The sequence below is a fragment of the Manacus candei genome, unplaced genomic scaffold (genome assembly GCF_025592945.1).
Source record: "Manacus candei isolate 608988 ecotype Guabito, Panama unplaced genomic scaffold, ASM2559294v1 h1tg000049l, whole genome shotgun sequence".
Taxonomy (NCBI): Eukaryota; Metazoa; Chordata; class Aves; order Passeriformes; family Pipridae; genus Manacus; species Manacus candei.
Window position 1 is genome coordinate 16368451 of NW_026138097.1, and position 12305 is coordinate 16380755.

The following is a 12305-nucleotide window of genomic DNA, read 5'->3' on the forward strand; positions in this document are numbered from 1 at the left end:
CTTTAGTATTTGCTCATCTACACACCAAGACAACAGAAACCTTGTTTGCTGTTAACATGGAAAATCTGAATGGTCCAGAAGACTGGATCATTCCCACTGCCCAGTGAAATGACAAGAATGAGGCTGGTTGTACCTCCCTTGGTAAATCTTGATCTGTGTTAACATCTTAATAATGTGAAATTTCAAGGGTGAGAAAGTGCTATTGAAGTCCCCACACAATAAAGTTACCAAAAAAAAACTGCTGTAGAAACAACTTGTGTTTTGTGTACATCCATTCACATACACACACACAAATGTAAACAGTCATTGCTTTGAGGCCACAGCTTAGCTCTTCTTTCATCTATTAAAAGAACCTAAACTTAAGAATTGAGCAACATAAAAGCTTTTCAAGAAGAAAGTCTGGACACTGGTCTGTTACATCTGATGGAAACAATATTACACAGCAGTCTTTCACTTCTAAGGCTCATTAGAAGCTCTATATTATATTTACCACACCATGAAAATAATCTGAGAAAGAACATTAGCATAAATCATTAATTCATTGGAGAGAAACTCTGGAAGAGGATATCTTTTTAAAAGGAAAATGATCACATTAAAATACATGTGAACTTTGAGGAAAACAAGCTGTGTCAAGTAACTGGCGCCAAAATTAAGCAATTCATAGTTATCATACTTGGATTTCAACAGGAGGAATTTAGACCATATGAAAATACAACAATAGCTTAACAAACCAATGGCAAAAAATTCAACTGAGTATTAACTTGGCTATCTGAAAGCATACTTGCTTTCAAATCATATTCCAAAAGTCTTCTGTACATAATAAATAGTACTGGAAGATACTGAATGACAAAGGTCTGAACACACGCAGTCTGTCCTACGCTAACGAAGAATTACCTATTCTCAGCAAATGAAAAAGCAAGCATGCAAAATTATCCATTTAGACATAAAAAAATCCACCAGTTTCTCCTCTCCTTCTTCCATACTTATAAATTTTACAAAGCAAAATTGTCAGGTGAAATTTCTGTGTAATAATTTCAATTGGAATAAATGATGTGCTCTTAATGCAGTTTGCAACTTCATAAATAACTAAATCAAGGAGAAAAGAAACAAAACAAAGGCAAAAATCTACCTACCATTTACCCAGTGACCAAATAGCAATATGAAAAATAGCACATTCCTCTTTCTATACTTTAGAGACACAGGAGCACTTTGATATTCCAAATAATAGGGGATGTTATTTGCTAATGATACTTTAAAATCATAACTATGAATGCACTTGACACCTCTTGGAAAAGAAAAACAAACCTCACAGTCTAATTTGCAGGTTCTGTTTTAAAGCTGACATCTGTCTGTCTCCTTACTGTACAAAATAAAAGGCAAGCTTTCTGTTTGCAGGCTCCAGATCACTTGCTCAGCTGTTACTCTCAAATCACAGCATGCAAGGGCTGCGTTCCACCTGAGGGATACGTCTGTGCTCACCAGGGTAGAAGGGGACATTTCAGACTGTGAAGCTGATTGCTCTGGAAATGTTTGCTAACAGAGATGTCAATGAAGGAAAGGAGTTTCAGTACCTGAGTTAACAAGCTGTTGCTCCATGACCCCGCAGCCCAGGACCTCCATCCATTCTCCTTGGAAGTTGATCTCCATCTCAAAGGAAGGGTGAGTAAATGGAAAGTAGCAATCTACCCATCTGACTTGTAGTCCTGTAGCAGTGTTTAAATAAATAAATAAATATTAAAGGGTGTATGCTTTAAAGGCCATCCCTCCAACCATCTGTAAAACTTGCCCTTCAACTAATGACATCAATTACAGCAATCCAGAGAAAATAAATAGCAAACAAACTAATTTACAAGAGTCATGCAAGGCGATAAATCTTAAAACCTGTGGAAAAAAATGACCATGTCTTTTCTAATATGAAAAATGCTTTGTGCAATTCAAACACCCTCTGAAACCAAATCAATCATTTGTCAAACTCTAGCAACCACCTGGCATGGAACAAAAGTGAGCCAAGATCATGGGAAAGTCAGTAATTCTGTTGTTATTCTTTGCACCAAGAAATTACTAACTGCTTCTTACAGGAAAGTCTTTAATTTTTACTATTTCGTGGATTGTCTAGGCAAGTAATTTTTTTTCATCAGAACCTAATTAAAATACAGAGCTGTTCTCTCTGTATAGGTTTAAATATGAAAGTTAAAAATAGATATTAATATACTCAAATAGAAATATATATGCACAGAGTTGTACACTATTAAGGTATGCAACACACACAGAGCATTCTGGACCCAGCGGATAAGTCTAAGAGAAAAGCAGCACTGGGTAACTCCTCATCCTCCTCCCCACCTCAGCACCTCTGCAAATGCCACTGCGCAGAGTGAGGAAATTCCCGGCATCTCAGAGCAGAAGAGCCAGAAGAGGACAAGGTCTACACTGCTGCCAAAAGCAGAGTTGTTGTCAAGGCCCTCATTATATTTGATGAGCCTTAGTTCTTCTAATGATTTACAGAGGCTTTGTTTCACTAAATAATTTTTTCTAGCTATTAGGTGTCAGGAAAGAAGTCTCAGAAACATGAACTACAAAAACACAAAACAGAACTGAAGTGCAAAATCTGTAAGCTAATGCCTTAACCCCAAGCCCATCTTCCCTTCAGTTAAGCCAAATACTAATCAGTATTAGGATCATTAAGAACCAGGCAAGTCCAGTTTTAAAAATAAGGGGCACAGCAAAAGTTGTTTGAGTGACAGTACCTGTTAACATTCCTGGTTTGATTTTCAGGCTTTTTTTGCGTCATTTCATAAAAGGAATGTGAAACATCAAATCGCATGATTTATACTGAAAGTTTTTCAAATAAAAATATTTTACGTAGCCTCAAGGATTAGATTTTCTTTGACTACTTTTGAAACATCAAATGTGGCTACAGAAACTGAAAAAATAAGTTACAACAAAAGTACATGCATGACCAAAATATAAAATACTGAATAGTTACAGGGAACTTTTCTAGATGTTATGAACTTTCAAGTGGTGAGGGAGGTTTAAAGATAAATACACTGGTACTGCTAGGTTTTCTTTTCTTTCTTAAAAATTAACCTAAGGAAATTATATGAAAGATAAAAAAGCTTTTTGATAATTTTACACACAGAACTCCAAAAACTGGAAGTATTTGCAATCAGACCATTCACCATTGTACTGTGATTTTAGCAATCATTTTATTTTTTTTTTTCCTGCATAACAACAAAAAAAATACACAGATCAAAAGAGTTATGTGTATATAACAGTATGGTATGCAGAAAACATTTTTTTAATTTCCTGATCTTGGCATTTTTAATTCTAGGGCTGTACAATCCTGCATACACTGTAAAGCCATACGCATATAAAATATTTTCATTTAGCTTGCAAAATTTGGAACTGTAGCAAAGACACTGAATGTTCAAGTAGTTTTATGTTCAATAACAACATTCAGATAATGGTTTCTTTTTAATCCTCTTATTACTTCGAAATGAAGATTTGGGAAAAAAAGGGATTTCTCAGCTGTTTGTTCTTAATTAAAATAAATTTTAAGAGATAAAAAAAGAATTTTAAGCTCTTTTTTATTTTTGCATTTTAATGCTTATTAGTACTTAAGAGGCTTTTGTTTTAAATGCGAATAAGCAAACAAACAAAAATCTGAATAAAGCAAAACAAATTCACAATGAAGAAACAACTCTCACCTTCATTCTGTTCTCTAAATTAATAGTTAATCCCATATACCACAATAATTTTATTCATACAGTATCACGGCCAATTGGGAATACCTTTGTAGTTTATATTCGAGTGTTCTTTCAGACTTTTGGCTCTAGAAGACTTTACTGAAATGCTGAGGGTGCTCAGCCTTCGGCAAGATTAAGCCTTCTAACTGCATTTCTATAGACTGTCACAGAATAAATGGGTACATTTATTATTTAGATACGAAATATTGTCTTGGTGCTCAATATATTCCCAAGGAATAAAGGGCAATGCTCATACTGAGCAAATTAGACCACTAAGGACTTAAGGATTATGAAGATTAGGTTTTCTGTAGTACTGTATAATTTAACTGATTAGGCCTAATTTATTTCTTCATATACAGCCTATGACATGCTGGCAAAAATTGATCTTTTTCAAGAAATTTTAGAAGGCCAAGAGATGCGTGACACAGAGTACAATGCTGAATCTAACCAGAGACTGACCACTAGATACAAACTCAGCAACTTCTCCGGTTCAAAGAAATTACTTGTGTCACCAGAGGACACCCGCTCGTTTCAGAGCCTAAAAGTGTTCACGGGAGTCCTTCCAGTAGGCACATGTCCATTAGTAACTGTGGTGGGTTGACCCTGGCTGGATTCCAGGTGCCCACCAAAGCTACTCTATCACTTCCCTCCTCAGCTGGACAGGGGAGAGAAAACACAACAAAAGGCTCCTGGGTTGAGATAAGGGCAGGGAGAGATCACTCACTGCTTAGTCACGGGCAAACAGACTCGACTTGGGGAAATTAGTTTATTACAATCAAATCAGAGTAGGATAATGGGAAATAAAAACTAAATCTTAAAAACACCTTCCCCCCACCCCTCCTTTCTTTCAGGCTCAATTTTACTCCTGAATTCTCTACCTCGTCCCTGCCAGCAGTGGGAACAGGGAATGGGGGCTGCAGTCAGTTCATCACTCCTTTTCTCTGCTGCTCTTTCCCTGCTCCATCTGGGGTCACTCCCACAGAAGACAGTCCTTCATGAATTGCACCAGTGAAGATCCCTTCCACAGGGTGCAGTCCTTCAGGAACAGGCTGATCCAGCATGGGTCTCTCACAGGGTCACAAGTCCTGTCAGCAAACCTGCTCCAGCATGGGCTCCTCTCTCCACAGGGCCACAGGTCCTTCCAGGAGTCTGCTCCATCATGGTCTTCCCATGGGGTCACAAGCCTTCTCTGGGCATCCACATGTTCCAGTATGGTGTTCTCCATGACCTGCAGGTGGATCTCTCCCCCATGGCCCTTCATGGGCTCCAGGGGCACAGCTGCCTTACCATGGTCTGCTCCACGGGCTGCAGGGAAATCTCTGCTCTGGTGCCTGGAGCACCTCCTGCCCCTCCTTCTCCACTGACCTTGGTGTCTGCAGGGCTGTTTCTTGCACATGTTCGCATTCCTCTCTCTGGCTGCATTTGTGCAGGGTTTTTTTCCCCTCTTTTAAAATGTGTTATCCCAGAGGCACTACCACCGTTCGTGACTGGCTCAGCCTTGGTCAGCAGTGGGTCTGTCCTGGAGATGGCTGGCATTGGCTCTGTTGTACACGAGGGAAAATTCTGGTAGCTTCTCACAGAAGCCATCCCTGTAGCTGCCCTGCTACCAAAACCTTGCCATGCAAACCCAACACAGCAACTTACATGTCAGATCTCCAATAAGTATGGAAATAGTGAATATTTATTGTTATTTCTGAATACTGAATCAAGGTAAGAAACTGGTCATAGCCTGCACTGAAGAGTAATGGTGTTATCAGATATTAAGCTAAACAAGTGCTAGCCTAATTGAGTCTCGTAATGAAAAAGGCTTGACCAAAGGCACTGAAAAAGAAAGAAAAGAGAAAAGAACAAACCAAACACATTAAAGCAGCCTATTGCTACACTACAGCACAGAAGCAACAAAGCCTGGGACCCAGATGGTCTTCACTGACCAGAAATTCTCTTTGTTCCTGTGAGGATTATTTTTAGACATGAGGTTATGGGAGAAAAAGGAGAGGGGCACAGGGTGGGCGCTGGGAAGCACAGAAGGTATCGAACTGCGGCCTCTTGAGGTGAGCGTCAATTTGTAACTACTCTGCACCTCGTTGTTGCAGATAATTCATCACACTTGCAGCAGACAGGAGCTGGCTGCCCATAAACCTACATTAGCTCACATTTTTCAGAAGTTATCTGCCAGACCATTATGTACTCAGTAAATGGTTTTTTTTATTTTCTTTTTAGACTCCTTACACCTACAGATCTCCATGTACTCAAAGGAGGTATCAGTACAACAGAGTTAAAAAGAAGAAAGAGCAGAACAACATGTTTGATTTAAAAGACATCCAGTGGCTGTTAAGTGAAAACCAGCAGCAGCAAAGAAAGCCATCAGTCAAAGCACAGCATCACCCACTCTTCTGCCTCCCCTTACCAGTGCCTAGAAACTGGGTAGATGAATATGGGACAGCAGTGAATTTTGAGCCATTTCATGTAAAGCAACAAATCACAGAAGTAACACACAATCATTCTTTTCTATTTGCTATAGTAGGATTATTTCTGAATCTCTCAGGCTCCAGAAAGCTTTTGACAAACTATGGAAGGGTTACAGAAAGAACTGTAGTTGAGAAGGACTAACTAACTTTATAGAGAAACCTAAGACAGTTTATCTTGGAAAGCCTTATTACAAGGTAACTTAAATGAGATATAACAGAATTCCTACACTGATAATCTGTAGGGGAGATGGAGGTGTAAGTTAAATTACTGGATTTCAAGTGTGCACCTTACCTAGAGGTAATAGAGGAAAACTAAGAATGTGATATCTAGGTGTAGTATTTGAAATAGCTTCCTGATATCATAATCTCATGAAAAAAACTAAAGATAATTACTTGTAGAATGCAAAATCAGACATGGCATACTACTAGAAAATCTTATAAATAGAACTGTCTTACACTGTGAAGTATTTAAGACAGTTCCTTGCATGATCCAGATCTTTCCCCCTCCATCTAATATCTAAGTAATTCCTTTGTCTGTTGTCAAAGCCAGAAAGAAATAAAAAGACAAACTTTTGGAGTAAGTGTAGGTAAAGAGTCAGGTAAAGCAAACCTGTCTCATTAAATATTATGAAAATTAACCTAGAACAATGTAGAGGAAAAAACACTGGAAAAAAAAAAAGGTCAGGTCAGTGTTCTGACCTTTGTGCAGAGATCCTGCAGGGATCCTCAATCTGTCATCAATCTGATATGGTAAATTCCCAGAGAAGTACTGCAGAAGCACAACTATCCAATTCCAGGACTTCAGGGCACAAGCTAGTTTATGCAAAATTAACTTGCACAGTAAACAATCTACAATCCAAACAATCTGCCTATGAGTAACCATTGACTGTGTGATAAGGTAACATTTCAATAGCTCACTGCAGCAATGGTCATGTTGTCCTGCTAGAAAAGATGTACAACTTCACTACAATATTCTGCTGACAGCACAGGCTGTACAGAATACAACTGATGTGAAGTATAAAAGGAATGAAATTTTTGCTTTTAACAGAACATGAGGTCCTACGGAATGCCCACACAAAGGAAAAATACAGAAATTTCCCAAGAGCAATAGACACAGTAAAACACATTTTAAAATTAAGTTAAAATTTACAGGTGTTGAGACAAAAAAAAGTTATCAAAAGTATTGTGTCAAGAGTAAAACAGAAGTTAAAAGATGACAGTAGTCAAAAGAGAAATTTATTTATGTGTGTCCCAAGAACTTGCAGTGCACCGATCTCATACACCTAATGTCTAAAATGAAGTTTGCTCTCTGAATACTATATTCAAGTATTTCCATGAAATGTGGGGGGTAAATATATATATATATATATATATATATATATATATATATATATATATATATATATAATTTCATTTTAATCACTAACTATATCTTGTCTTTCCATTTCAGGAAAAATACAGCTGGTATAGAAATGGAAAATCCCTACAGTAAGAAGGTGGCATCTACTTTAAGTCTGTATGTTTAAAATAATTTATTAATATATTTTTAATTTCTTTCTAACTACTGTGTGGACTGCAGAAGAACTGCCAGCATGTTGAAGCTTAAAGTGTAGCCTCTGTCAACAGTTAGAGAAGGATGAAACTGCAGCCTGAGATATCACTAATACCTCCTAGAAATTGTTCACTTTAAACAACATCCCCAGCATCTGAGATTGATCTAAAAATATCATTCTTACTATTACTCACTTTGATCCTAATCTTGTATGTTTCAAAAGACCACTGTTCAGTAAAATACACCCACAAGAAACTCTGAACTGAAGAACTTAAAAATTTTTGTTCAGGTGGAATAGAATAAAACCAGAAAAATATTCAAAAAATCATATATAGGACTTGGTACCATTATCAATCCACTCTTGGAAATACTGCTCTAAGTGCAGTAAGCATCTTAAAAGACCTCTGAAAGTAGGCAAGATACATTCTAATATCATCCAGTATTTCCTCAACAGAAAAATGAATCAGCTCAGAATAGCAGCCTCCTTGCCAAGGAAATGGCATTAATGTAGCAATTTTGACTCAGGCCATTTATAAATTCTGTTCCTGAAACTGAAAGCAGGTATTTCTGAGGAGAGAATATTTCATTCATATACATATTCATTACGTTTCCTCATCCCACTGTAAGTACCAAAAGACAAGTATTTTTCAGCTTGGCATGAACTTAGCAAACACCGTCTCCCCTCAGCTGCAAGGTTTAATTCATTTGCACATGGGAAACGCTCAAGGCGCTTCGTGTGTGTACACAGCAAAGCAGCATGTGCACATACATACCCCTTCCCTGGTCCTGTCCATCTCCATGCTGCTGGTGAGAAGTGAAAATTGCCCTGCACCCTCCCCAGCAGCACTCAAGCTCTCACGCACCCCCAGATGCGACGGTGCACCCATTCCCTGTCCCTCTGGGGACATGGGAGGCTTATGAAGACAAAGCAAAGGGGGTCCTGCACAGTTTTGCACTGGAGCTAGAGTTGCCTCTCCTCGCAGGTCCCACACTGACAGGTCCACCACTTTTACTCTAACACCCTGCTTCTGCTCGACGAGTGTTCGTAGTTGTGTCTGGCATGTGCCCCCATCTGTATTCATGCCCACTGCATTACCCTGACATGCTGCATACCAGAACATTTTCACAAAAAACCTGATGATTCAACACAGTGTTGTGTGCACCGGTATTTAGGAGAACCAAGAAAGGAGTGTGTGGCCTCTTGAAAATAATCATTTTTTTAAAAAATTCTGTATTCCAACTGTCAACATCACCCCTAAGCCTCCTGTTTGTATTTATACAGCAAAATGTGTCTCCACAGCCCAAGCAACTACAGCCACCTGGAGCAGTCCAGGAGAACCTACCGTCACCAAAGATGTGAGTCATGAGCTTTGTGAGCACTTGCTTCAGGTTGAACTCCACCAGCCTCACTGCCTCCATGGTGTGACACTCTTGCTTGTGGGCAGTGCGATGGCCTTGCTCGAACAACTGTAAACCTTCGCCATCTTTAATGTTGGAGAACAACTACAACAGAACAAAAATACCAGTGTTTTGCATCAATGACTTTCTAAATGAAAACAGAAGACAAAATTTCACTGATTCAAGTGGAAATCTTACCTGTTAAGTCTGCACCATGAAAAAGAAACATAAAGACTGTGATTTTTTACAAATTCTGTTCACTAAATGCAGAGATAAAGCATCATAAGAACAGAAATATTCAAACAATTAGATTTGTTTTATTTCTGTATACTGTATCTTCAAATAATATGATTAGCTACAGAAAATTATTAATTTATAAAAGAACAATCTCTCTTTTTCTGATTCTGTTACTGTGAAAGCTATCATGCAGAACAAAGTCCTCTGTACCATATAAGTAAACCATATCTCACAGCTTCAACTTTTTTAGTAACTGAATGATATAAAAGAAATACCAAAACATCCAACACTTTTTAAAAGCTATAATCAAATTAACACTAAAAAAATAAAAAAAACCCACAAAGCCATAAAAAAAACCAACTAACCAAAAACCAACAAAAAACCCCTAAACCAACCAAACAAAAACCCACCTAAACAAAAAAAAAAAATCACTGGTGGTTTAATGAGACCTTAAGATGCTTACACTTGATTCATCTTGGGAACAGTTTACTCATTTAAGAACTACCATTTTCCTGCATATTCCCATACACAGCATCCTTTTTGTGTACAGGAATTTTATCTATGGGGCATTTAAGGATTCGTGTTCTTGAGCTGGGGTTTCCAGATAAATTACAAAGCACATGGACAGCTCTTTTGGGATGTGACAGACTTGTTCTTTATTCAGAGGCTGCTCCCCACCACATCTGCTGCAAATTGAAGATTTCTGTTTCCTGCATATCCCTGCAAGTTTCTGGCCAGGTGAACCCAGACAGATACAAACCAGCAAATCTGCATCCTCTCAGAGAGACCAATAAAACACTAATTAAACAGCATAATTGGAGGCTTTGTGTCCTGGGGAGACAAGCAGGCAGTATTTTTGTTGGAAATCCTTACAGCTGTACAAAAAAAAATATCTGTTAAAGTCTGGAGAATAGGGAGAGCCAATTGTGAAAGTGTTTCTAGTGCCCTTTCCTACCTCTTCTCCTCCAGCTTCCCACAGTCAATCAAGCACACACAGAGGGAAAAAACATGTACCGAGATTTTCTTCCCATTAGGCTTCCCAGCATAACTAGCTCTTACTCAGGAGATGCCACGAACAGTGTGTAACCTTAACAATCCACAGATGCCTACAGAAATTGTTTTAATTGCAGTTTGATGCCTTCCGCACACTAAATGCTCTAAACAGAAAGTTCAAGTGAACCTCTGGTAGCCTACAAATGCTGGATATAATTAATTAAGACAAGTTTCTAGCACTTTTCATACAAACACAAAGTATGCCTGAAAAGTCTGAGTTTAGACAGCATGCAAAATGGATTGAAGGAATAGAAAAAAAATCCAGTAGCATTTAACTTTTTATTGCTAGTCACAAGGAGACTGCTGGCAGCTTGAAAAAGCACCTCTCCACTTAATCTCCTTAGTGTGCTGCAGAAAACACCAAATAAAAAAGGAAAAGGATAAATACCAAATAAAACGATTCTCCATCAGTCAAAAATGCCTTTACTAACCAAAAGGCAACAGCTTGACAAAACTAGGCATTACACTTTTAAATAACAGATTCTTTATTCAAGTGCACCTGAAAGATTAAACCCCCTTCTTCCTACTGGTATTATTTCTGCCCTGGATGGAACAAGCAGATGACACCCACCCTATAACTAATTCACTCTCAGTAGGACAGATTGGTCATCCAGCATGTGGTTTTGAAAGCCAAGGGGAATTCACAGAGGCCAGCATTAGCCCAAGGAGGATAATTGTCTTAGGCTCACCAGGTGGCGAATGGAGAAACACAGGCTTCCTCACAGAGAAACACAGAGTGGCTAAATTAGGTTCCTGCTCTGAACTACCCTATACAAGTAGCTATTTTCCTTTCTATTGACTGCCTGACTTAGTAAGCCAGAAACTTCCTTCAGGCAACAGAGATGTTTCCCCTTTTGACCAGAACACGCTCTATTTACACATTAGAAGGTACATTCACTATTTTCCCTATCAGCAGTATTTTAGGACATAAAACTCTTTTCTTCATTTTCCCCTTCATTCCTCCCTTCAGCTTAAAACTGGCTCCCTAGACCACCACAAGAAACAGTCTGGACACTAGCCTTTAAAATACAGCATATGTATCAACAAGTACATAGAAATACTTTTCCTTACCGCTGTATTATTCCTGAAACGTGGATGTTGTAATTACTGTCTTAAGCAAGATTTTATTTTAGTAGTTTATATCAGATGTGGAAATAAAACTTGTGCAAGAACCATTAAACACATTTAGCCATACTCCAGCCTTCTAACCTGCCTGAGTCTTCATCCTGCCAAACTAGTCATATGCACCATCTCCTTTCCCAAGCCAGGGTAGGTGTCCACATGGCAGTGTACTGAGCCAGGCTGGGAGATGGGTCTGGTTAAGCAGTAACCCAGGAGAAGGAAAGAAACTGAGGGCATGAAAATGGTCAAGTTCAGCTCAGTAATCAAATATCAGCATACCAGTGACACTAAGAGAGTTTCTGGCACATGGAACAGGGCTGGGCCACTTTAGGCACAGGTGTGATTCTACTCCAGTTCAGACAGGCTGTGAAAACACAGCTATTGGGAAGTCCCCAAAAAACAGTCAGTGGCAAGAAAACAGCCCCCCTTACAGGCAGGCACCAAGATGCACTTTGGTATTCTCCATAGAGGCTCCATCAGCTCCTGTCAACTCCAGCATAGCTGTGGATGGGGTTATACTGAGAAAAAAAAGATCCCTTACAGTTGTATTAATATTTATTCCCCACTTTCCATCCCCACTTTCCATCCCCACTTTTCATCCAATATGAACAGTTTTAACTTACACACTAATTTCACTATTACAATGATTGAACTGTGCTAAGTAGATCTCTTGGATTAGGAACACTTCAACATTTCTACAAAGCCAGGAAAGTCAAAGGTTGGATAAAATGA

At 38.7% G+C, this 12305-nt stretch overlaps 1 protein-coding gene across 7 annotated transcripts in view; it reads right to left on the reverse strand.

Annotated features, from left to right (window-relative positions):
- FARS2 (phenylalanyl-tRNA synthetase 2, mitochondrial) overlaps positions 1-12305 on the reverse strand; it is a 233522-nt gene that overhangs the window by 160643 nt on the left and 60574 nt on the right. For all 7 annotated transcript variants that reach the window (XM_051799088.1, XM_051799083.1, XM_051799084.1 and 4 more), the window contains 2 exons: positions 9107-9266; positions 1572-1703 (listed from right to left, as the gene is read on the reverse strand). In XM_051799088.1, the coding sequence (XP_051655048.1) occupies positions 1572-1703; positions 9107-9266 (292 nt within the window). The remainder of the gene's footprint in view (positions 1-1571; positions 1704-9106; positions 9267-12305) is intronic.